At 46.3% G+C, this 23,691-nt stretch overlaps 2 protein-coding genes across 3 annotated transcripts; one reads left to right on the top strand and one right to left on the bottom strand.

Annotated features, from left to right (window-relative positions):
• The first annotated feature begins 8,953 nt into the window (after positions 1-8,953).
• Positions 8,954-18,196, top strand: phyhd1 (phytanoyl-CoA dioxygenase domain containing 1). Its single transcript, XM_029644023.2, has 11 exons — positions 8,954-9,083; positions 9,544-9,702; positions 11,402-11,477; positions 11,594-11,641; positions 11,773-11,828; positions 12,045-12,107; positions 12,204-12,225; positions 12,344-12,472; positions 12,667-12,783; positions 13,213-13,339; positions 18,051-18,196. Exons 1-11 carry the CDS (start codon positions 9,051-9,053, stop codon positions 18,097-18,099), a joined length of 879 nt encoding a protein of 292 aa, XP_029499883.1. The 5' UTR covers positions 8,954-9,050; the 3' UTR covers positions 18,100-18,196.
• A 308-nt stretch (positions 18,197-18,504) lies between these two features.
• Positions 18,505-23,678, bottom strand: dolk (dolichol kinase). 2 transcript variants are annotated; one of them, XM_029644021.2, is made up of 2 exons: positions 23,598-23,678; positions 18,505-22,765 (listed from the first exon to the last, which is right to left on the bottom strand). In XM_029644021.2, exon 2 carries the CDS (start codon positions 22,603-22,605, stop codon positions 21,034-21,036), a length of 1,572 nt encoding a protein of 523 aa, XP_029499881.1. In that variant the 5' UTR covers positions 22,606-22,765; positions 23,598-23,678; the 3' UTR covers positions 18,505-21,033. The 2 variants fall into 2 exon arrangements, with proteins under 2 accessions (XP_029499881.1, XP_029499880.1); XM_029644020.2 differs by lacking the exon at positions 23,598-23,678 and adding an exon at positions 22,873-23,063.
• Positions 23,679-23,691: the final 13 nt, after the last annotated feature.

The raw sequence follows: 23,691 nt of genomic DNA, 5'->3' as shown, positions 1-23,691 counted from the left end.
GGAGCGTGGTGCCACTTTCTGTACACAGGATCTGAGTCTCCAGAGGCCTGTCCGGTTCCCTGGTAGTGGCTTCATTCGCACCGTTTCACCCACCCTGAGCTCAGGTAAGTCTTTTGCTGATTTGTCGTAGATGAATTTGGAAACCTGTCTTTTGTGACGTAGCTTCACCAGCACGTCTGTCACCACACATGGCTCCAGAAGAGTGCTGGCTACTGGCAGAGCTGCTTTTAAGCGCCGTGCCATGAGGCGCTGTGCCGGGCTGCTATCCATGCCTTCTGTCGGGGTATTGCGCCACTGCAGGATTGCTTTCCAGGCATCTTTGCCCTCTCGCAGAGCCTTTTTGCAGAGGTTCTTTGCGATTTTTACTGCGGACCCCGCCTTCCCATTAGCTTTTGGGTGTCGTGGTGATGAAGTGACGTGCTCGAATTCCCAAAATTTGCTGCAGGATGGGAACTCAACTCCGGAGAATTGGGGTCCATTGTCTGAAATTACCCTATCTGGCTGGCCATAGCGGGCAAACTGAGCCTTGCAGCGTTTGATCGTTGTCTCTGCTGAGAAGTCGGGGAGGAGGTCAATCTCCCAAAAGTCTGAGTAATGATCGACTACCAGCAGAAAGTCTTTGCCACTGTACTGGAAGATATCTAGACTTACTATCTGCCAGGGGCGCATCGGTAGCTCGTGGGACATCATCATCTCTCTCTGTTGCTCAATGGCATATTCATTGCAGACTGTGCATTTACTGACCGTCTTTGATTTCACTCTGCATTCCTGGCCAATACAGTGTGTCACGTGCTTGTCTGTAACAGGCCTCACCTCCTATGTGACTTGTGCACGTGCGCCAACATCTCAGGGCGCAGAGACCGGGGAATAACGACTCTCCGACACTTGAATATTACTCCGTTTTGAACACTGAGCTCCTCTTTGACTGGCCAATATTCTCTGACGGCTAAAGCAGTTTCTTCCCTGCAGTCGGGCCAGCCCATCAGAATCACAGACCTCAATGCCTGGAGTTGCTCGTCCCTGTCTGTGTGCTGTCTGATAAGGCGCTGGTCCGTAACATTGAGGTAGTCAGCCTGGTTGATGTGTTCAACATCCACTTGCTCTGTTTGCAAGCTGCACACTGCGTGTTGTTCATGCATGGAGCGTGTGTGAGTACCTGATGCAGTAGCCCTGCTGAGCGTGTCACTCACATACATCTCTGGCCCTGGCTTATACACCACCTCGAGGTTGTAGTTTTGTAGGGCCAGTAGCATGCTCTGCAGTCGTTTTGGGGCATTCAGAAGAGGCTTGCAGAATATAGCAATTAGGGGCTTGTGATCTGTCTCTGCGGTAATATTGTCGCGACCGTACAGGTAGTGGTGGAATGCAAACACAATTCTGAGGCACTCCTTCTCTATCTGGGCATAGTTCTGCTCTGTTGGGGTGAGTGCCCTAGAGGCGAATGCCACAGGCTGGCCCTCCTGCATGAGGCAACAGCCAAGTCCATACTGGCTTGAGTCACTCTGAATCGTGACAGATTTTGACACATTGTAGTATCGCAGTACAGGTGTCTGGGTGACCAGTTTTATTTCCCTCACCGCTGCGTCATGTTTTGGGAGCCAATGCCAGATGGTGTCCTTGTCCATGAGCCTCCTTAGTGGCTCACACACTTCAGAGAGCCGCAGTAGGAATTTGGCCAGGTAGGTGACGAATCCGACGAAGCGCTGCACTCCCTTCACGTCAGATGGGTGGGGCATTTCCAAGACAGCCTTCACTTTTTCAGGATCCGCCTTCAATCCGGTGGAGAACAAGATGTGCCCATGAAAGCGGACCTCTGGCACTTTAAACTGAAGCTTTTTTATGCTTAGCCTTAGCTTGACCTGTCTGCATCAGGGCCAGCAGCTTGGCGTCATGGTCACATTCTGCCTCCTCATCACTGTCCCCACAGCCCACTACGAGGATGTCATCTGCTATGGGTTCCACACCACTGAGTCCCATCAACAGCTCATGCTGTTTCCGCTGATACACCTCTGGAGCCACAGCGACACCAAACGGAAGCTTCAACCACCTCTTCCTGCCCCAGGGTGTCCAAAAGGTGGTCATGTAGCTGCTGGGCTCGTCAAGCTTGCACTGCAGGAAGGCATCTCTGGCATCCACGAGTGTGAAGACTCTGGCCTTTGGGAGCTTGTAAAGAACATCCTCCAACGTGGGCATAAAAATGTAATGTGAACGTCGCAGAGCCCGGTTGAGGTGTTTAGGATCAATGCATATCCGTAGCTTGTCTGGTTTCTTGACGATAATCATATTACTTATCCAGTCTGTAGGCTCGGTGACGGATATGATGTGGCCATCTGCTTCGTATTTGTCTAGCTGAGCCTTCGTAGCTGTTTTCATGGCCACTGGTACATTGCGGGGTGCACACTGGACAGGCTGGATTGCTGCGTCCAACTCAAAGTGGACTTCCCCGGGAACTGACTCGACCGGTGCGTTGAAGACATCATGGTACTTGCTTAGGAGTGTCTCCTTGCTCAGGGGGCCAGCCTGGACTTGTCTATAATGTTAAGATCAGCTGGGATGGTGAAGTTAATAAGCCCAAGGCGCTCGCATGTAGAACCTGACAGTAATGGCTGTTGACTAGCCTCAACTATTTCAAACTCAAGGGTGTATTTCACAAAACACAGGCCTAAAGAGGTCATGAACTGGCCTGAATACAGTTTCAGCTTGGTGCTACTCTGTGTGAGTTTGTCTCTGGGCGCGAGCCTCCTTTTGTCTTTAAGGCTCATAATGTTGCATGTGGCCCCTGAATCTAGCTGGCATTGCTGTGGTTTATTATTAAGTAGCAGAGTGACAAACCACTTTTGTCCTTTTGCCCTCACTGCCCCTATGCACTTGCTAGTATATACATCCTCTGTGCTGTCGTTCCCTTCATCTGTGTTTGTTTCCATGGAGTGTACTTTACCCTCCTTTCTCTTGCTTTTCATGCAGACCCTTGCGAAGTGATTAGCTGTACCACAGGATTTGCATATTTTTTCCATAGGCTGGGCAGTGTTCTTTTCCTCGTCCATGAGAAATGCCACAATATCGGCATGTATTGGGGTTGTCTACTGCAGAGTTGGCTGTAGTATTAGCATTAGCTGTGGCAAAGGGGAATTTTGTTACTGGCTGCCTGAATGTAGCATTGACATTGTCCATATGTTGCCTTTCTAGCTCCATGGACCTTATCCGTATATCAGTAAACTCTGCTGCACGGCATGTCTCCACTGCCAAGGCCAGCGTCAGGTCACGTTCTCTCAGCAAACGTCTACGGGTGCCCTCATCAGTTATGCCAAGCACAATCTTATCTCTGATCAGTTCATCTCTTAAAGCACCATAGTCAGTGATAAAGCTGTCAATGGACTCCCCATCCTCCTGTTTGTAACGACCGAAAACATAACGCTCGTAGATGACGTAAAGTAATGTTCAAGAGCATCAAGAATAGCTATAGCGTTACCTTGCTGAGCTGCTGTTAGGTTCAGGTTGTGTTTGTATACGTGTCGGCATTCAGTTCCCATTATAGTCCTCAAAGTGGCAGCCACTACCTCATCGTCCTTTTCCAGAAGTCCCGTTGCTAGCGCATAGTCCTCCCATTCACCTCTAAACGTATCCCAGTTCGTGCTCCAATCCCCGCTGAGCTTCATAACGGCGGGAGCGGGAATGTTCGCTGCCATGTCTAACAACACTGAAGCTAACTAGCAAACTTTTTTTATTTTTATTTGACCTTTATTTAACCAGGCAAGTCAGTTAAGAACACATTCTTATTTTCAATGACGGCCTGGGAACAGTGGGTTAACTGCCTGTTCAGGGTCAGAACGACAGATTTGTACCTTGTCAGCTCGGGGGTTTGAACTCGCAACCTTCCGGTTACTAGTCCAACGCTCTAACCACTAGGCTACCCTGCCGCCCACTCTAGCGAAGGCCAATTCCGGGCAAAATTTTACACAAATAAGCATTTGTTTGGTAAACCAGAACAGGTGACTCTAATTTGCGGAAAGCATGGTTAGTTATCCGACTCTGACACCATGTTTGAATGTTAAATCCAAGATGGCGTAGCAGTCAGACGTCTTGTCGTGTCGTGTCCCTTGTATATATAGTTTTTTTTACATATTTTTCTTCGCATATCTTTTAAAACATTTTGCTAAACCTCAACTTCTAAATACTCTCCTGCAACCCGCTCACCCAATGTAGCTATTTTTTCTAAAGTATTTATATTTACTTAGGATCCGGAACCCCTCAACTGAAGCTAGCCAGCTAACTACCAGCTATCAGTCAGCAAACCATTGCTAGCGGTCTTCAGCTAACCGGTCATCAGCTAACCTTTAGCTCGGAAAGCTCTCGCCAGTTCGAACAACGCGACTCTAACCAGAGCATAACGGACCTATTATTTTTTTATCCCCGGATTCCCACCGGATTCCCACTGCAAACGGAACATTTTCAGCTGGATCTTCACAACTAGCTAACTAGCTAACCGCAACCCCGGATGATTACTCCTGGCTAGCGTTTCCACCCACTTAGCTTGAAGCTAGCCCGGCCAGAGCTCCTGTGCTACCACCGAAGCATACTCCTGGGCTACAATATCCGGACCCACGACCGGTCTATCGATGTCACCGCATGAAGAGGCATAAACAGACTCACCCCATCGCGACGCCCCCCAAAGGCTAACTTTCTAGCCCTTGCTATCTCCTTGCTTGCTAATTCGGCCTGCTAACTGCTAGCTTGTTTAGCCCCGGTTCGCTAACTGCTACCTTGTTTAGCCCCGGTCCGCTAACTGCTACCTTGTTTAGCCCCGGCCTACTAACATTCTGAATCGCCGCGTCCCAAACACTCACTGGACCCATATTTACTTTCAATCTCTTTTCGATTTTTAATTTGTTTATACCTTATCACCTGCCTAGTCAACGCCATTTTACCTGCTGTTGTTGTGCTAGCTGATTAGCTGTTGTTGTCTCACCTACTGTTTTAGCTAGCTCTCCCAATTCAACACCTTACTGTATGCCTCGCTGTATGTCTCAAATGTCAATATGCCTTGTATACTGTTGTTCAGGTTAGTTATCATTGTTTTAGTTTACAATGGAGCCCCTAGTTCCACTCTTCATACCCCTGATACCTCCTTTGTCCCACCTCCCACACATGCGGTGACCTCACCCATTACAACCAGCATGTCCAGTGATACAACCTCTCTCATCATCACCCAGTGCCTGGGCTTACCTCCGGTGTACCCGCACCCCACCATACCCCTGTCTGCGCATTATGCCCTGAATATATTCTACCATGCCCAAAAATCTGCTCCTTTTATTCTCTGTCCCCAACGCTCTAGGCGACCAGTTTTGATAGCCTTTAGCCGCACCCTCATTCTACTCCTCCTCTGTTCCGCGGGTGATGTGGAGGTAAACCCAGGCCCTGCATGTCCCTAGGCACCCTCATTTGTTGACTTCTGTGATCGAAAAAGCCTTGGTTTCATGCATGTCAACATCAGAAGCCTCCTCCCTAAGTTTGTTTTACTCACTGCTTTAGCACACTCTGCTAACCCTGATGTCCTTGCCGTGTCTGAATCCTGGCTCAGGAAGGCCACCAAAAATTCTGAGATTTCCATACCCAACTATAACATTTTCCGTCAAGATAGAACTGCCAAAGGGGGAGGAGTTGCAGTCTACTGCAGAGATAGCCTGCAAAGTAATGTCATACTTTCAGATCAAATCAAATCGTATTTGTCACATACACATGGTTAGCAGATGTTAGTGCGAGTGTAGCGAAATGCTTGTGCTTCTAGTTCCATACCCAAACAGTTCGAACTACTAATTTTGAAAATTACTCTCTCCAGAAATAAGTCTCTCACTGTTGCCGCCTGCTTACCGAACCCCCTCAGCTCCCAGCTGTGCCCTGGACACCATTTGTGAATTGATCGCCCCCCATCTAGCTTCAGAGTTTGTTCTGTTAGGTGACCTAAACTGGGATATGCTTAACACCCCGGCAGTCCTACAATCTAAGCTAGATGCCCTCAATCTCACACAAATCATCAAGGAACCCACCAGGTACAACCCTAAATCTGTAAACAAGGGCACCCTCATAGATGTCATCCTGACCAACTGGCCCTCCAAATACACCTCCACTGTCTTCAACCAGGATCTCAGCGATTACTGCCTCATTGCCTGTATCCGCTACGGAGCCGCAGTCAAACGACCACCCCTCATCACTGTCAAACGCTCCCTAAAACACTTCTGTGAGCAGGCCTTTCTAATCGACCTGGCCCAGGTATCCTGGAAGGACATTGACCTCATCCCGTCAGTTGAGGATGCCTGGTCATTCTTTAAAAGTAACTTCCTCACCATTTTAGATAAGCATGCTCCGTTCAAAAAATGCAGAACTAAGAACAGATATAGCCCTTGGTTCACTCCAGACCTGACTGCCCTCGACCAGCACAAAAACATCCTGTGGCGGACTGCAATAGCATCGAATAGTCCCCGCGATATGCAACTGTTCAGGGAACCAATACACGCAGTCAGTCAGGAAAGCTAAGGCCAGCTTCTTCAGGCAGAAGTTTGCATCCTGTAGCTCCAACTCCAAAAAGTTCTGGGACACTGTGAAGTCCATGGAGAACAAGAGCACCTCCTCCCAGCTGCCCACTGCACTGAGGCTAAGTAACACAGTAACCACCGATAAACCCATGATTATCGAAAACTTCAATAAGCATTTCTCAACGGCTGGCCATGCCTTCCGCCTGGCTACTCCAACCTCGGCCAACAGCTCTGCCCTCCCCGCAGCTACTCGCCCAAGCCTCTCCAGGTTCTCCTTTACCCAAATCCAGATAGCAGATGTTCTGAAAGAGCTGCAAAACATGGACCCGTACAAATCAGCTGGGCTTGACAATCTGGACCCTCTATTTCTGAAACTATCCGCCGCCATTGTCGCAACCCCTATTACCAGCCTGTTCAACCTCTCTTTCATATCGTCTGAGATCCCCAAGGATTGGAAAGCTGCCGCAGTCATCCCCCTCTTCAAAGGGGGAGACACCCTGGACCCAAACTGTTACAGACCTATATCCATCCTGCCCTGCCTATCTAAGGTCTTCGAAAGCCAAGTCAACAAACAGGTCACTGACCATCTCGAATCCCACCGTACCTTCTCCGCTGTGCAATCTGGTTTCCGAGCCGGTCCCTGGTGCACCTCAGCCACGCTCAAGGTACTAAACAATATCATAACCGCCATTGATAAAAGACAGTACTGTGCAGCCGTCTTCATCGACCTTGCCAAGGCTTTCGACTCTGTCAATCACCATATTCTTATCGGCAGACTCAGTAGCCTCGGTTTTTCGGATGACTGCCTTGCCTGGTTCACCAATTACTTTGCAGACAGAGTTCAGTGTGTCAAATCGGAGGGCATGCTGTCCGGTCCTCTGGCAGTCTCTATGGGGGTGCCACAGGGTTCAATTCTCGGGCCGACCCTTTTCTCTGTAAATATCAATGATGTTGCTCTTGCTGCGGGCGATTCCCTGATCCACCTCTACGCAGATGACACCATTCTATATACTTCCGGCCCGTCCTTGGACACTGTGCTATCTAACCTCCAAACGAGCTTCAATGCCATACAGCACTCCTTCCGTGGCCTCCAGCTGCTCTTAAACGCTAGTAAAACCAAATGCATGCTTTTCAACCGTTCGCTGCCTGCACCCGCACGCCCGACTAGCATCACCACCCTGGATGGTTCCGACCTTGAATATGTGGACATCTATAAGTACCTAGGTGTCTGGCTAGACTGTAAACTCTCCTTCCAGACTCATATCAAACATCTCCAATCGAAAATCAAGAGTCGGCTTTCTATTCCGCAACAAAGCCTCCTTCACTCACACCGCCAAACTTACTCTAGTAAAACTGACTATCCTACCGATCCTCGACTTCGGCGATGTCATCTACAAAATTGCTTCCAACACTCTACTCAGCAAACTGGATGCAGTTTATCACAGTGCCATCCGTTTTGTCACTAAAGCACCTTATACCACCCACCACTGCGACTTGTATGCTCTAGTCAGCTGGCCCTCGCTACATATTCGTCGCCAGACCCACTGGCTCCAGGTCATCTACAAGTCCATGCTAGGTAAAGCTCCACCTTATCTCAGTTCACTGGTCACGATGGCAACACCCATCCGTAGCACGCGCTCCAGCAGGTGTATCTCACTGATCATCCCTAAAGCCAACACCTCATTTGGCCGCCTTTCGTTCCAGTTCTCTGCTGCCTGTGACTGGAACGAATTGCAAAAATCGCTGAAGTTGGAGACTTATCTCCCTCACCAACTTCAAACATCTGCTATCTGAGCAGCTAACCGATCGCTGCAGCTGTACATAGTCTATCGGTGAATAGCCCACCCATTTTTACCTACCTCAGCCCCATACTGTTTTTATTTATTTACTTTTCTGCTCTTTTGCACACCAATATCTCTACATGTACATGACCATCTGATCATTTATCACTCCAGTGTTAATCTGCAAAATTGTAATTATTCGCCTACTTCCTCATGCCTTTTGCACACAATGTATACAGACTCCCCTTTTTTTCTACTGTGTTATTGACTTGTTAATTGTTTGTTCACACTGCTATGCTTTATCTTGGCCAGGTCGCAGTTGCAAATGAGAACTTGTTCTCAACTAGCCTACCTGGTTAAATAAAGGTGAAATAAAAATAAATAAATAAATGACGAGATTGATGCGAGTAACCAGTCTTGTTCAGTACATCACAATACATCCGCGTATCTCAAGCACCCCGGTAAAACACAAGAGTTGCAGTAATGAACATTTACCAACAGATGGCCTCACTGTGCCAATTTACAACCATAACAATGGCGTTTTGGGGATGAATTATTGCAGATACTGTTAGGCCTTGGTCCCGAGCAGCAGCATCGAAATGGTTAACATCGAAAATCCTATTACTTAACTACTGTTACATTTTAATCGAGTTGGACGTCTACATCACGTGGTACTTCTAAGCAGAGACCAGGAGAACCCGGTTAAATTGGATACGGAGCTTAATTTGGAGTTTTCAGCATGGACTTTCTAACAGATCAAGATGCGAAAAAGGTAAGCCTAAAATATTTATAATTATTTTGTATTGTATTTACTGTCATCCTTCGTAGTCATGGCTCTCATAGCGATGGCTATCGTCACTTATATAATTTCAGTAAATCCGTTACTTATCCTGTAGGCTGCACAGATATGAGAAGCATTTAATTTTTAGGCTACATTTTGTACAACAATGTGACATTTTTGTCCATACAGTGAAAATGCAACTTGCATGCCCGTGATTCAAGTGATTTACAACGTAGCACATGCAGCCTACTCACTGAATTCATTGTAGACCATCAGCGACCCTTACATAACTTCAACTGCTGCCAAGACCTCGGCTACAATTCTAATTAAAAAACGAAACTAACGTAAACACATTTTGTGAAAATCCAAGTAACAGCCAAAAAATGTATTTCTATAGGACTCTAGTGTGCATATACTGTGGTGGTGAATACTTTCTGGACCTTTTCAACAGTACTACGAGGACGGGTACCTGGTCCTGGACGGGCTCCTCAGCCCGGCGGAGTGTGATGAGCTCCGGCTGAGGATGGGAGAGATCGTGGACCGGATGGACGTTCCAGAACATTGTCGGATCCAGTTCTCCACTAATCACGACGAGCAGTTGAAAACACAGGTTAACATCCCACTGTGCAAAACTAGTTGATTCAACGTCACTTCCACGTTATTTCAAGAAAAACATTAAATGTGTTGACATTGAATCAACTTGGAAAACTGATTTCGATTTGCAAAAAGTAATCAATGTAAGGGACATTTTTTCTCACCCAACTTTTAACCTAAATCCAGTGAAAGGATTCGTGTTGAATTCACATTAGTTGACAACTCAACCAAATGTAAATCAAAACGAGATGTTGAGCTGACATCTGTGCCTGGTGGGATTGCACAGGAATTGATTGAATTGGTTTGCTTTCTGCACCATTTGACCCAACCATGTGTCTTCTCCATGCCTACCTATTAAAATGATAAAGATGCAGGTAAGGTTCTTTATTCCCTCCTATGCATTTCCTCCCTCTAGAATTATCTTTATAATAATTCCTTTGCCAATGTTCATGTGTGACCCTGCTGTCACCTGTGTAACATTATCGCATTCCACACTGCCCTTCCCCACCTGGACAAAATGAGCACCTATGTGAGAATGCTGTTCATTGACTTCAGCGTTCAACAACACATTTGCCACGCTGATCCTCAACACGGGGCCCCCTCAGCGGTGTGTGCTTAGTCCCCTCCTGTAATCCATGTTCACCCACGACTGCATGGCCAAGCACGACTCCAACATCATTAAGTTTGCTGACGACACAACAGTGGTTGGCCTGATCACCGACAACGATGAGACAGCCTATAGGAAAGAGGCCAGAGACCTGGCAGTGTGGTACCAGGACAACAACCTTTCCCTCAACGTGAGCAAGACAAAGGAGCTGATCGTGGACTACAGGAAAAGGAGGGCCGAATACGCCCCCATTCACATCGGCGGTGCTGTAGTGGAGTGGGTTGAGAGTTTCAAGTTCCTTGGTGTCCACATCACCAAGAAACTATCATGGTCCAAACACACCAAGACATTCGTGAAGAGGGCACGACAACACATTTTCCCCCTCAGGAGGCTGAAAAGATTTGGCATGGGTCCCCAGAACCTCAAAAGGTTCTACAGCTGCACCATTGAACATCCTGATTGGTTGCATCACCGCCTGGTATGGCAACTGCTCGGCAGCAGACCGTAAGGCACTACAGAGGGTAGTGCGTACGGCCCAGTACATCATTGGGGCGAAGCTTCCTGCCATCCAGGACCTATATACTAGGGGGTGTCAGAGGAAGGGCCAAAAAATTGTCAGTGACTCCGGTCACCCTAGTCATACACTGTTTTCTCTGCTAGCGGTACCGGAGTGCCAAGTCTAGGTCCAGAAGGCTCCTTAACAGTTTCTACCCCCAAGCCATAAGACTGCTGAACAATTAATCAAAAGGCCACCTGGACTATTTACATTGACACCCTCCCCCTTTGTTTTTACACTGCTGCTACTCACTGTTTTATCTATGCATAGTCATTTTACCCCTACCTACATGTACAAATGACCTCGACTAACCTATACCCCCGCACATTGACTCGGTACCCCCTGTATATAGCCACGTTATTTTGTTACTTTTTATTTTATTGTTTACTTTAGTTTATTTAGTAAATATTATTTAGTAAATCTTGAACTGCATCATTGGTTAAAGGCTTGTAAGTAAGCATTTCACAGTAAGGTCTACACCTGTTGTATTTGGCAAAAAAAAAAAGTGATTTGATCTTATAGCTGGAATACCTTATCCTTATCTATCTGCAGGGAAACGCTGACTACTTCATCACCAGTGGAGATAAGATCCGCTTCTTCTTTGAGAAAGGAGTTTTTGATGATAAAGGTGAGGCCTTATTATGAATCAAGGTTAATCTCTCATCTCACTGAAATGTGAAGCAATATAGAATGTGTTGGATTTATTTGACATTGATTGACAGCTAAGTGTCACTTGCTTTATAGGAGATTTCACCGTGCCAAAAGAACGCTCTCTCAACAAAATTGGACATGGTGAGTTTCAAATCTTTGATTAGATGTGGTGCTTATCTTTCAAAAGTTTTGCCAAATTTTGCCAAGATCTATCAGATAGATTTAGTATCCAGTAATCTACAGTATTCATGATCCATTTTCATCTCCAATAGCACTCCATGCCTATGAGCCTTTATACAAAACTGCCACTCATTCACCCAAGATTCAGGTGAGAATTCCTTCAGAAGCTAGTCAGTAAAGGACACAACAGAAACTGTTACAGTTAGACTAACACTGAATAATACAGACCAAACTCTTATCTGTATTTTTTTGAAACTGCACTGTTGGTTAAGGGGCTCATAAGTAAGCATTTCACTGTAATACCTGTTGTATTCGGCACATGTGACTTATAAAATTTGATTTGATTGCTCTGTTTGTCTCCCAGGGTATAGCCAAGAAGCTTGGTCTGAAGAGTCCTGTGATTTTGCAAAGCATGTACATTTTCAAGGTAGAGTGCACACCAGCTTTTTACCTTTCACTAGTCTGACTGTTTCTTTAGAAAGTGTGGTAACTGGTTCTGACATTACTCGGTTGTGTTTTTCAGCAACCAGGCATCGGTGGAGAAGGTAATAAAATGACTGAAACAACTGTTTACGAATACTGTAGAGTTTCTGTGTCTGTGATTTTGTGTGTGTGTGTGTGTATTTTGAACCCCATATGGCACTTTGCCTGCTTGTTTGTCAGTGACACCCCACCAAGATGCTACATTCCTCCACACGGAGCCCCTGGGCAGGGTGATGGGCGTGTGGATCGCCCTGGAGGATGCCACCCTGGACAATGGCTGCTTGTGGTTCATCCCCGGCTCACACAACAGTAAGGCACTAATGATGACCTTTGACCCATATTAAAAGTCCATTCATTATTCATTGGTGCTGAGACACGGGACTGGTTATTTATCTCTGAGATTGAGACTGCCTTCATCAGTCTCAACCAGGTTTTGAATAACAGGGGTGCCCCCCTAAGGAGTCAGCATGCATTTCAAACCATGATCTCCCCCTTCCCTCTAGATGGTATCACCCGACGTATGGTTCGGACCCCGGAAGGCACTTATCCCCTGACAGACTTTGTTGGGAGAGAGGCAACCTATGACGATAAGCTGTTCATACCTGCACCTGTCAAAAAAGGTATGTGGCTCATTTCTACTGCTAACTGTCAACTGGCCTGTAATGGTGGGTCGCATAATATTTACATAAAATAAACCAAAGTCTGCCTCGCTTTTGACATCAGGGACACTGACCTCAAAAGGGTTGGTTAATAACTGCAAAACAGACCTCAGTTTGTAGTGTCTGCACTGTTGTCTTTTCCACTGTGTGAGAGGGAGCAGGGTGGAGTGGGGGTCAAAGGGTACTGAGTGGTACAGACCGAAGCACACAGCCAGTTAACACTTCATTGACTTTTGAGTCTTTAGTAACCGTTAAAGCTGAGTTACAATCAGAAAGTATCAACATGCACAGTTGACTTGAAAACTGGTCTGTCAGGTTCATGACTGTTCCGTAGAGAAACATTGATAGCAGGTTAGTAAGTAACTGTCTATCTATTTTGTCTCTGCTCAGGTGGGGTGGTGCTGATCGAGGGAAAGGTTGTCCATAAAAGTGAGCAGAACGCGTCAGAAAAATCACGCCATGTCTACACTTTCCACATCATGGAGTCTCAGGAGACAAAATGGAACCCTGAGAACTGGTGAGTGTATGACAATGTTCTCTTCCTATGAAGTCAAACACACATAATCCAGGAAAATAGGTAATAGTCAATGCTCAATTAGGAACTGGGTGGTTCGAACCCTGAATTTCTTATTGGCTGACAGCCGTGGTATATCAGCCCATATACAATGCATTCGGAAAGTATTCAGACCCCTTGACTTTTCCACATTTTTCTACATTACAGCCTTATTCTAAAATGGATTAAATCGTTTTTTCCCCCCTCATCAATTTACACATACTACCACATAATGATACATCAAAAACAGGTTTTTGCAAGTGTATTAAAAATAAACTTAAATATTACATTTACCGTAATTTCTGGACTATTAAGCGCACCTGAATATAAACCGCACCCACTGAATTATTTAAAAAATATGTATTTTGTACATAAATAAGCCGCACACGTCTATAAGCCGCAGTTGCCTACCGGTACATTGAAACAAATGAACTTTACACAGCCTTCAAACGAAACACGGCTTGTAACAAAAATAAATAGGATTTAACGAAACACGGCTTGTAACAAAAATTAAACAGTAGCCTACCAAGAAAGTCATTGGTCACTATCTTCCTCCTCCTGTGCACTGAAACCACTGAAGTCATCTCCTTTGGTGTCGGAGTTGAATAGCCTCAGAATTGCTTCATCCGATGTTGGATCGTTTTCATTGTCGCTCTCGTCACTTTCATCCGGAGGCAAATTCCCCGCTGAGCTCATGCTGCCCCTTCAACACGCAGCAGTCCAGCCTTTCGAAACCCGTTGATGATAGTGGATTTTTTGATAATGCTCCACGCTGTCAGGACCCACTGGCAGACTTGACCATAAGTTGCTCTTCGCATGCGGCCCGTTTTAGTGAAGGATTTCTCCCCACTTGTCATCCAAGCCTCCCACTGAACACGGAGCGCCACCTTAAATGCACGATTTACACTGATGTCGAGTGGCTGCAAATACTTTGGGGCATCTGCTTTTCTTCCCTCTGAAAGCTTTTGTTGTCTTTTTGCACTGAGTCAGTTCCTCACGCTGCTGTTTCCAACATCTTATCATCGACTCATTAAGGCCAAGCTCCCGTGCAGCAGCTCTATTTCCTTTTCCAACAGCCAGATCGATCGCCTTCAACTTGAAAGCTGCATCATATGCTTTTCTCCATGTCTTTGCCATGATGAGGGTGACAAAATTACTACCGTAATCAAAATGATTGGATGTTTGAGCGCGCTCGATTTACGTCACATTATGTGACGGTGCTCAGTTTTTTGGCTGCATGAATCTTGTGAAAGCGGGGGAAAATCCATAAATTAGCCGCGTCATTGTATAAACCGCAAGGTTCAAAGTGTGGGAATAAAGTAGCGGTCTATAGTCCGGAAATTACGGTACATAAGTATTCAGACCCTTTACTCAGTACTTTGTTGAAGCACCATTGACAGCGATTACAGCCTTGAGTTTTCTTGGATAAGATGCTACAAGCTTGGTACACCAGTATTTGGGGAGGTTCTCCCATTCTTCTCTGCAGATCCTCTCAAGGTCTGTCAGGTTGGATGGGTAGTGTCACTGCACAGCTATTTTCAGGTCTCTCCAGAGATGTTCGATCAGGTTCAAGTCCGGGCTCTGGATGGGCCTCTCAAGGACATTCAGAGACTTGTCCCGAAGCCACTCTTGCGTTGTCTGGGCTGTGTGCTTTGGGCTGTTGTCCTGTTGGAAGGTGAACTGTCGTCCCAGTCTGAGAACCTGCTCCAGAGCACTCAGGACTTCATCAAGGATCTCTCTGTACTTTGTTCCAGGCATCTTTCCCTTGATCCTGAGTCTCCCAGTCCCTGCCGCTGAAAAACATCCCCACAGCATGATGCTGCCACCACCATGCTTCACCTTAGGGATGGTGCCAGGTTTCTTCCAGACGTGATGCTTGGCATTCAGGCCAAATAGTTCAATCTTGGTTTCATCAGACCAGATCATCTTGTTTCTAATGGTCTGAGAGTCCCTTAGGTGCCTTTTGGCAATCTCCATGCAGGCTGTCATGTGCCTTTTACTGTGGAGTGGCTTACTTCTGACCACTCTACCATAAAAGCCTGATTGGTGGAGTGCTGCAGAGATGTTGTCCTTCTGGAAGGTTCTCCCATCTCCACAGAGGAACTCTGGAGCTCTTGTCAGAGTGACCATCGGGTTCTTGGACACCTCCCTGACCAAGGCCATTTCTCTCTATTGCTCAGTTTGACCAGGCGGCCAGCTCTAGGAAGAGTCTTGGTGGTTCCAAACTTCTTCAATTGAAGAATAATGGAGGCCACTTTGTTCTTGGGGACCTTCAATGCTGCAGACATTTTTTGGTCCCCTTCCCCAGATCTGTGCCTCGACACAATCCTGTCTTGGAGCTCTACTGACAATTCCTTCGACCTCATGGCTTGGTTTTTGCTCTGACACGCCCTGTCAACTGTGGGACCTTACATAGACAGGTGGGTGCCTTTCCAAATCATGTCCAATCAATTGAATTTACCACACGTGGACTCCAATCAAGTTGTAAAAACATCTCAAGGATGATATATTCCATTTTAGAATAAGGCTGTAATGTGGAAAAAGTGAAGGGGTCTGAATACTTTCCAAATGCACTGTATACCACGGGTAGGACAAAGCATTTATTTTTACTGCTCTAATTACATTGGTAACCAGTTTATAATAGCAATAAGGCACCTCGGGGGTTTGTGGTATATGACCAGGCACTCAGCGTTGCATCGTACATAAGAACAGCCCTTAGCCGGGGTATATTGGCCATAGACCACACCCCCCCGGGCCTTATTGCTTAATTATAAACTGGGTGGTTTGAGCCCTGAATTCTGAATGGCTGAAGGCTACGGCACATCATAACGTATACCACAGGTATGACAAAATATTTAGTTTTACGGCTCTAATTACATTGGTAGCCAGTTTATAATAGCAATAGGGCTCCTCTGGGGTTTGTGATATGGCCAATATACCACGGCTAAGGGCTGTGTCCAGGCACTCCGCGTTGCATGTAAGAACAGCCCTTAGCCGTGGTACACTGCTCAAAAAAATAAAGGGAACACTAAAATAACACATCCTAGATCTGAATGAATGAAATATTCTTATTAAATACTTTTTTCTTTACATAGTTGAATGTGCTGACAACAAAATCACACACAAATTATCAATGGAAATCAAATTTATCAACCCATGGAGGTCTGGATTTGGAGTCACACTCAAAATTAAAGTGGAAAACCACACTACAGGCTGATCCAACTTTGATGTAATGTCCTTAAAACAAGTCAAAATGAGGCTCAGTAGTGTGTGTGATCGTTGGTGGATGGAGCGAGACATGATGTCCCAGATGTGCTCAATTGGATTCAGGTCTGGGGAACGGGCGGGCCAGTCCATAGCACCAATGCCTTCCTCTTGCAGGAACTGCTGACACGCTCCAGCCACATGAGGTTTAGCATTGTCTTGCATTAGGAGGAACCCTGGGCCAACCGCACCAGCATATGGTCTTACAAGGGGTCTGAGGATCTAATTTCGGTACCTAATGGCAGTCAGGCTACCTCTGGCGAGCACATGGAGGGCTGTGCGGCTCCCCAAAGAAATGCCACCCCACACCATGACTGACCCACCGCCAAACCGGTCATGCTGGAGGATGTTGCAGGCAGCAGAACGTTCTCCACGGCGTCTCCAGACTGTCACGTCTGTCACATGTGCTCAGTGTGAACCTGCTTTCCTCTGTGAAGAGCACAGGGCGCCAGTGGCGAATTTGCCAATCTTGGTGTTCTCTGGCAAATGCCAAATGTCCTGCACGGTGTTGGGCTGTAAGCACAACCCCCACCTGTGGACGTCAGGCCCTCATACCACCCTCATGGAGTCTGTTTCTGACCATTTGAGCAGACACATGCACATTTGTGGCCTGCTGGAGGTCATTTTGCAGGGCTCTGGCAGTGCTCCTCCTGCTCCTCCTTGCACAAAGGCGGAGGTAGCGGTCCTGCTGCTGGGTTGTTTCCCTCCTACGGCCTCCTCCACGTCTCCTGATGTACTGGCCTGTCTCCTGGTAGCGCCTCCAGGCTCTGGACACTACGCTGACAGACACAGCAAACCTTCTTGCCACAGCTCGCATTGATGTACCATCCTGGATGAGCTGCATTACCTGAGCCACTTGTCTGGGTTGTAGACTCCGTCTCATGCTACCACTAGAGTGAAAGCACCGCCAGCATTCAAAAGTGACCAAAACATCAGCCAGGAAGCATAGGAACTGAGAAGTGGTCTGTGGTTATCACCTGCAGAACCACTCCTTTATTGGGGGTATCTTGCTAATTGCCTGTAATTTCCACCTGTTGTCTATTCCTTTTGCACAACAGCATGTGACATGTATTGTCAATCAGTGTTTCTTCCTACGTGGACAGTTTGATTTCACAGAAGTGTGATTGACTTGGAGTTACATTGTGTTGTTTAAGTGTTCCCTTTAATTTTTTGAGCAGTGTATATTGGCCATATACCACATCACCTCGGACCTTATTATTTAAATGTACACCTTTTTATTGGTTAGTGAGTGTTCCAAATGGATCTTCTTCAGGTCTTTCACAGAATAGCACACATATGAGACATTGGCGTCACGCTGTACACTTCTGATACATTGAAATAAATACAGTAAGAGATCAGGGGGTTATAAGAAGGTGTTGAGGTAAAGGTGTTCCTCACTCTTTTTTGACAGGTTACAGCCCACAGAGGACCTTCCTTTCCCTGCCCTGTACACCAAGTAATCCTGGTTCACTCTGTCTGCCACTACACTGAATGGATGGACAGAGGCAGACACCTTCACTTGTCCCTAGAGAAGATTAGTAAAAACAATTATCAGAATTGGGCTGCCTGTGTGTGTGCACGTGCTTCAGGGTATTAGTCAGAAGACATGTAGTTAGGCTTTATAAGATTAGTGAACATTTAGTAGTAGCACACTGAAGTGAGCAGTGTTTGTGTGTAGAACAGTTAATTCAAATCACGTGTTTTAGCAGTTAATCTCATTCAGATTCCCTTAAGTATCCAATTTATCTTCTCTCTGATCAGAAACAGGTTTGCCTCATCAAGGTATGTCTTCCTGATAGATCAATGTGAGACATTATGCCCACAAATATACCCTGCTATCTCTGGATGAAAAACAGACAAACATCTAGCATAAAAGGCCTTTAATGATGCAACAATCTGCCATGCAATACAAGTGCTTCCTGTCAAAGGCAAGAACAAGCTCATAAATTATCATTACGGATTATTGGAAAAGGCAACAAACAAAATACTACTTATTTATTACAGATTCATCAAATACTGTCAGTTCCATGCTGAGAAAACAAGTAAACAAACATTATAAAAAGAGAAGGTCTCTCCAGAATGCACAGTAAACTGGAGGAAGGGGAATTGGAGCCTGGCTGTACCAGACTCAATGTGCACTCTATGGTTTGAGTGCCAATTTCGGTCTAGTTTAACTAGGTTATGGGAACGCAGAGGCTCCTATGGACCACAGGAGGTTGGTGGTACCTTATTTGGGGAGGATGGGCTTCTGGTAATGGCTGGAGCGGATTGGTATCAAATACATGGTCTCCATGTGTTTGATGCCATTACATTCGCTGCATTCCAGGCATTGATTCATCATCCCCTCAGCAGCCTCCACTGCTATGGACAGTTGTAGTTTAACGTGACGTCTGACTCAGAGGCGTTTACACAGGCAGATCAATTCTGATAACAAGCTGATCTGATTGGTCAAGACTAATTAGTGGAAAAAGATCAGAAAAATTGGGCTGCCTGTCTAAACACAGCCAGATAGCGAAAGATACATCTACAGATAACTAGTATAGCATCTCAATGTTAGCTGATTTAATTTTAAAAGGGTACATGTAGTTACTTTCATTACACCATAAATACATACCTTCCTGCAGCGTATAAACACTATCAGGAAATGAATTTAATCACTTCAAAATTTAACAAAACATGAATTCAATATGTTCATGACATGTGGCCCTGTTATATCATCTCTACAATTTATTTCCAATATACAAATCAGATTTTGGGGGGGATGAAGGTTAAGGAAATTCATGTATATTTTGGAGAGGGTCCTATCAAAACACCCGGATAAAAGACAAAGGATTCATAGAAAACTGAAAAGACATTGTAGGGTAATTTCTGTATACAAGTTACAGTAAAGGATTTCAAAATGTTTAATGTCATGCTATAGTGTATAAACTGCTGCCATATTGAAGAATCAACCAGTCTACTTCAACACAAACCATGCTGTCAGCTAGAGTATTTACAGTACTAGGTAATGTGTGATACAAAATATACTTCTTTAAGGCAAATATGTCCCGCAATCAGTCCGTAATATTGCCACAACAAGAAATGCAAATAAATTATAGTCCGATGAAATTGTAACAACAAAAAAATGCTCTGAAAAACAAATGATCAAATTATGTTCTTCAAAAGGCTGTACAAAGGTAGCTTTCCTTTAGCAAAAAAAAGAAGCCCATCACAATTTGTTAAAACGTGCCATTAACCAGTGTCTGCCATGACTGCTGATCAGGGAAACTTAATTCCAGCTAAAATACATTTTGTCCAATGTACTGAACTCCATCTCCTGTTGTATAATTAAGTAGTTTGGGATTTCAGCGTGTTACAGTGACTCAGGGACATTCATCCTCTGTCCCTCAGGAATCCCCCACCTCCATCAAGACAGAGCTGGGTCATATTCACTAATAATAATAATAATAATAATATGGGTGCTTCTATTTGTCCTATTTTACACATGTACACGTGTTAATACGCATGTGTGAATTGGAAATGTATTATTTTCTTGCATATCCCAACTCTGAGACACCTTTGCAGAGTGGGGTCGTGGCCAGGGTCAGCCATTATCAACAGTAGTTAGGCACCAAACAGAAAACAGACTGAAACAAGGCGGGACTACCCCAAACTTGTCCAATGAGGAATGCTCGTTTTCATTTTCCGTTGCCAAACATTTTGCTACGGTGTGCCCTAATGAATACGACCCTGCTCTCAAACAAAATTATTTAACCTCCCTTATCCTCACCAAGCAACTGATATGAAAAAACCCCACAAAAAAACAGTAGTGTGTATTTTGAACCAACTTGATGTATTCTAGCTGAACATCACTGAGTCTATTGTCATGCTGTTGTCCCACAAAATGAAGAGCAAAATCTAGAGTGTATGTTCCGTCTTCATGTATTTCTCATAATGTATACAAGCTCATTCCCTAGCTAGCAGTGCTATCAGATTGTACTTCATCCTTCTTTGTGCCAGCCATATTGATTTTCCCACACACGGTCATGTTAGTGGAGAGATTATCAATGCAACATCAATATAACAGATCATAACTTTTACTCTCACAAAGCAACAAAACAAAACAATCCTCAGTCATCCAATGAGGATTTCCATACATTCCCTTAGACGTTAAAATTCAGAAATGACATTGGTTAGCCTTTCCACTCTGACCTCTGGTCAAGAGGTCACCGTGTGGCTGTGTTTAAGTGCATCTGCTCAGCCGCTGATCAGACTGAGGAGACCAACTGATCTACAAATCGCCTTGCATCCTAAACGGATACTCACTATGATTTGGAGATCTGTCAGTCTGCCGCCGCCGACTGCAAGGTAGTCGATCTCAAACATGACCTGTGTGCGGTGCTCCACGGGGGTCATCAGAGCAGCAGCAGGATGAAGAGGTAAAGCGGCAGCAGCAGGTTGTCTATCTGCGAGGTGTAGGCCTCCAGCATGGCTACCATGGTGATGGAGCCCACGATCCATGAGTAGGTGGAGTTCAGATTGATGGTGGGGTCGAATATGAGGAAGATAGCCACAGCGATGATCTGGGCAAATACCGACGTGGCTGTGCCCTCCACTGTCTTCTTGGTGCCCGGCCAGCGGATCTCGCCCATGCTGCTGCCAAACACCGACGCCACTGTGTCCCCCACACCTACCGCCAGCACCCCGGCGTAGGGCACCAGGCCCCCCGCCCCGGGCAGGATGCCTTTGGGGGCGCAGGGCCCCGGGAACAGCCAGATAGGCAGGGACATGCCCAGGAGGAGGTAGATGTGGGTGAGGATGAGAGGTCCAGAGTCACGCTCGTCCAGGAACAGGGTGAGTAACTGACGGAGGAGTTGACCCAGCGGGCGGATGCGGAAGTAGCGCACATACTCCAGGAGCAGGAAGGCCCCCAGGCAGCCCACGGACGCCACGTGTAGGAGCTGGCGGTCATACACCAGGCCTGGGACGAAGGTGGCTACTACAATGAGGTGGAAGTACTTTCTGACTACCGTAGAGGCCTGGTGCTTCTTGGAGCCTGACTGGCGCTGGTAGTTCTGGTGCAGCACAACCAGGGTGGCCAGTGTGGCCAACAGCACCCAGTACCCCAGCAGGCACAGACGCTTGTCGTTCAGAGTCACAAAGTCCAGCAGCCACATGATGGGGTGGCGGCGGATGAGGAGGGAGAGCCAGGGCATGAGGATCCCCAGGCCCAGCACAGCCGTCATCATGTGGAAGAAGAGCGACGACACCCAGGTCTCAGACTCCATGAAGCAGAAGAGCAGGGCGAAAAACACCCCTAGGAGAAGAGATCCTACCACCACCACGGGCAGGAAGTAGTGGACAGGCTCTCCTTTGACCTCAGCCATGTTGAGTGAGCGCTTTATGAGCTGGTTGACGATGAAGCTGATGCCCCCGACGATGAGGAGGGCCTCGCCGGGCGTGAAGCAGCGCGGTAGCAGGTAGAGCACGATCAGACTCAGGTAGACGAATATCAGCAGCACCTCCAGAACCTCAATCACCTCCGACACCGTTAGGGTCTGCTTCACTGTGTACAGGATGGCACTGCTCGCCACACCCGCAATCACGCATGTGTTGGTGGGCACGGGCCTTGTGATGCCCAGCGCGAGGAGCGACAGGAACAGTGCCAGCATCATGCCTGTCACTGTGACCACCATGGAGAAACGCTCAAAGTAGACGTTCCCCGAGGCGGCGCACTTCTCCCGCAGCGCCACACCCAGCAGGGGCATCACCATGACGGCTGGGACGATGCCGCTGTTGGCTGACAGGCGCCACTGAAAGACGGCGTTGCCATTACGGAGCAGGCGGTCCCACTTGTGCTGCACGTAGAAGGCCTGGATGACCAGGGCCACGCAGCACCAGGAGTGCTGGTTCCACACGGCCATGTGGACACACATCACCACAGAGAAGACCACTGCAGACTCCACCAGTACCGGGTTGGTCTGCATGGTTGCAATCGGGGGAGAAGACAGGGAGGGAGGGCGGTTCACGGCAGAGGACTCCAGCTCGAACACAAATCTCTTTTTTAAAAGGTCTGTCAATTCCTTTCTGCGGCACACATCATGGTTAGTTCTTATTTTAGTCCACAATCTTAGGCCTGTCCTGTATCTGTGAAGACAAAGTATCAAAATGGCTGAAGCAAAATACGATTTAATGAGAATCAAAACGTTGAATATATTAGAAAAATTAAACCATTGTTTTCCCATTACACTCACACGTATTTCAAAAGATCCACACCCCACATCGACTGTTGAAATAGCACTGAACCTTGGCCCACTGACTAATGCCGCGTTCAGTCGCCAGTCGAATTAGGAAACTCGGAAATGTCCGACATGCTAACTGGTTAAACATCACACGTGTATAACTACAACTGGAAATTTTCTAGATTCGACTAGTATGTGAAGTATGTGAACGCGGCATAATGCCCATGACCGATTGCCACACTTAGCATTAACTGTCATGTAGCTAAAAGTGATCATGACTAATAATTGCTATGGATGAATTATTTACCAGAAATTGTACTAGACAGTAAAGTCTAGAGATGACAATACAAAAGGGCAAGTCTAGACAAGTAGAAATGCCTTAACTCCAACCTTTTTCTCATACAAGAGGTGGTGAGGGTTAAAATTATTTATACGGTATCTTTAAAACGAACTATTTATGGTAACAAGGGTTAATTCATGATCATTCGAGATATCAAATAGCTTTTTGGCTTTATGCATTTGCACTGCTACATAACGTGGCCTTGCTACAGATCCCTCTCACTGTAGTGAGAAATGCTTGAATGCAATTTCAGCCGATGCAGCGACCCCGCATTCTAGTTAACGTTAGCAAAAATTAATCTGACAAATGTACAGAGTTGAGTTCTCGTTCAGATAGCCGGTATTCGACCATTAAACGGTTATTTAAAATGAATTGAAAGCATCACAAATAGACTTACCCGGTAAATACTGCACATAGGATAAATGAGTAAAGCGATATCTGATCTTTCGACTATTATATTCTGCCCAATCAGCTGGCGTTCCTCATACCCA

Source organism: Oncorhynchus nerka, linkage group LG4 (assembly GCF_034236695.1).
Source record: "Oncorhynchus nerka isolate Pitt River linkage group LG4, Oner_Uvic_2.0, whole genome shotgun sequence".
Lineage (NCBI taxonomy): Eukaryota > Metazoa > Chordata > Actinopteri > Salmoniformes > Salmonidae > Oncorhynchus > Oncorhynchus nerka.
Note: the sequence above shows the minus strand (reverse complement) of the source record. Positions and strands in the feature narration are given on the sequence as shown.

Excerpts from the sequence above, each read along its gene's own strand:
- phyhd1 (XM_029644023.2), top strand. The coding sequence starts at position 9,051 with ATGGACTTTCTAACAGATCAAGATGCGAAAAAG. Across the intron at positions 9,084-9,543 it reads CAGATCAAGATGCGAAAAAG|TACTACGAGGACGGGTACCT; the intron begins GTAAGCCTAAAA and ends CCTTTTCAACAG. Across the intron at positions 12,108-12,203 it reads AAAGCATGTACATTTTCAAG|CAACCAGGCATCGGTGGAGA; the intron begins GTAGAGTGCACA and ends TGTGTTTTTCAG.
- dolk (XM_029644020.2), bottom strand. The coding sequence starts at position 22,901 with ATGTGGGGTGTGGATCTTTTGAAATACGT. Across the intron at positions 22,766-22,872 it reads GTGGATCTTTTGAAATACGT|ATACAGGACAGGCCTAAGAT; the intron begins GTGAGTGTAATG and ends TTGTCTTCACAG.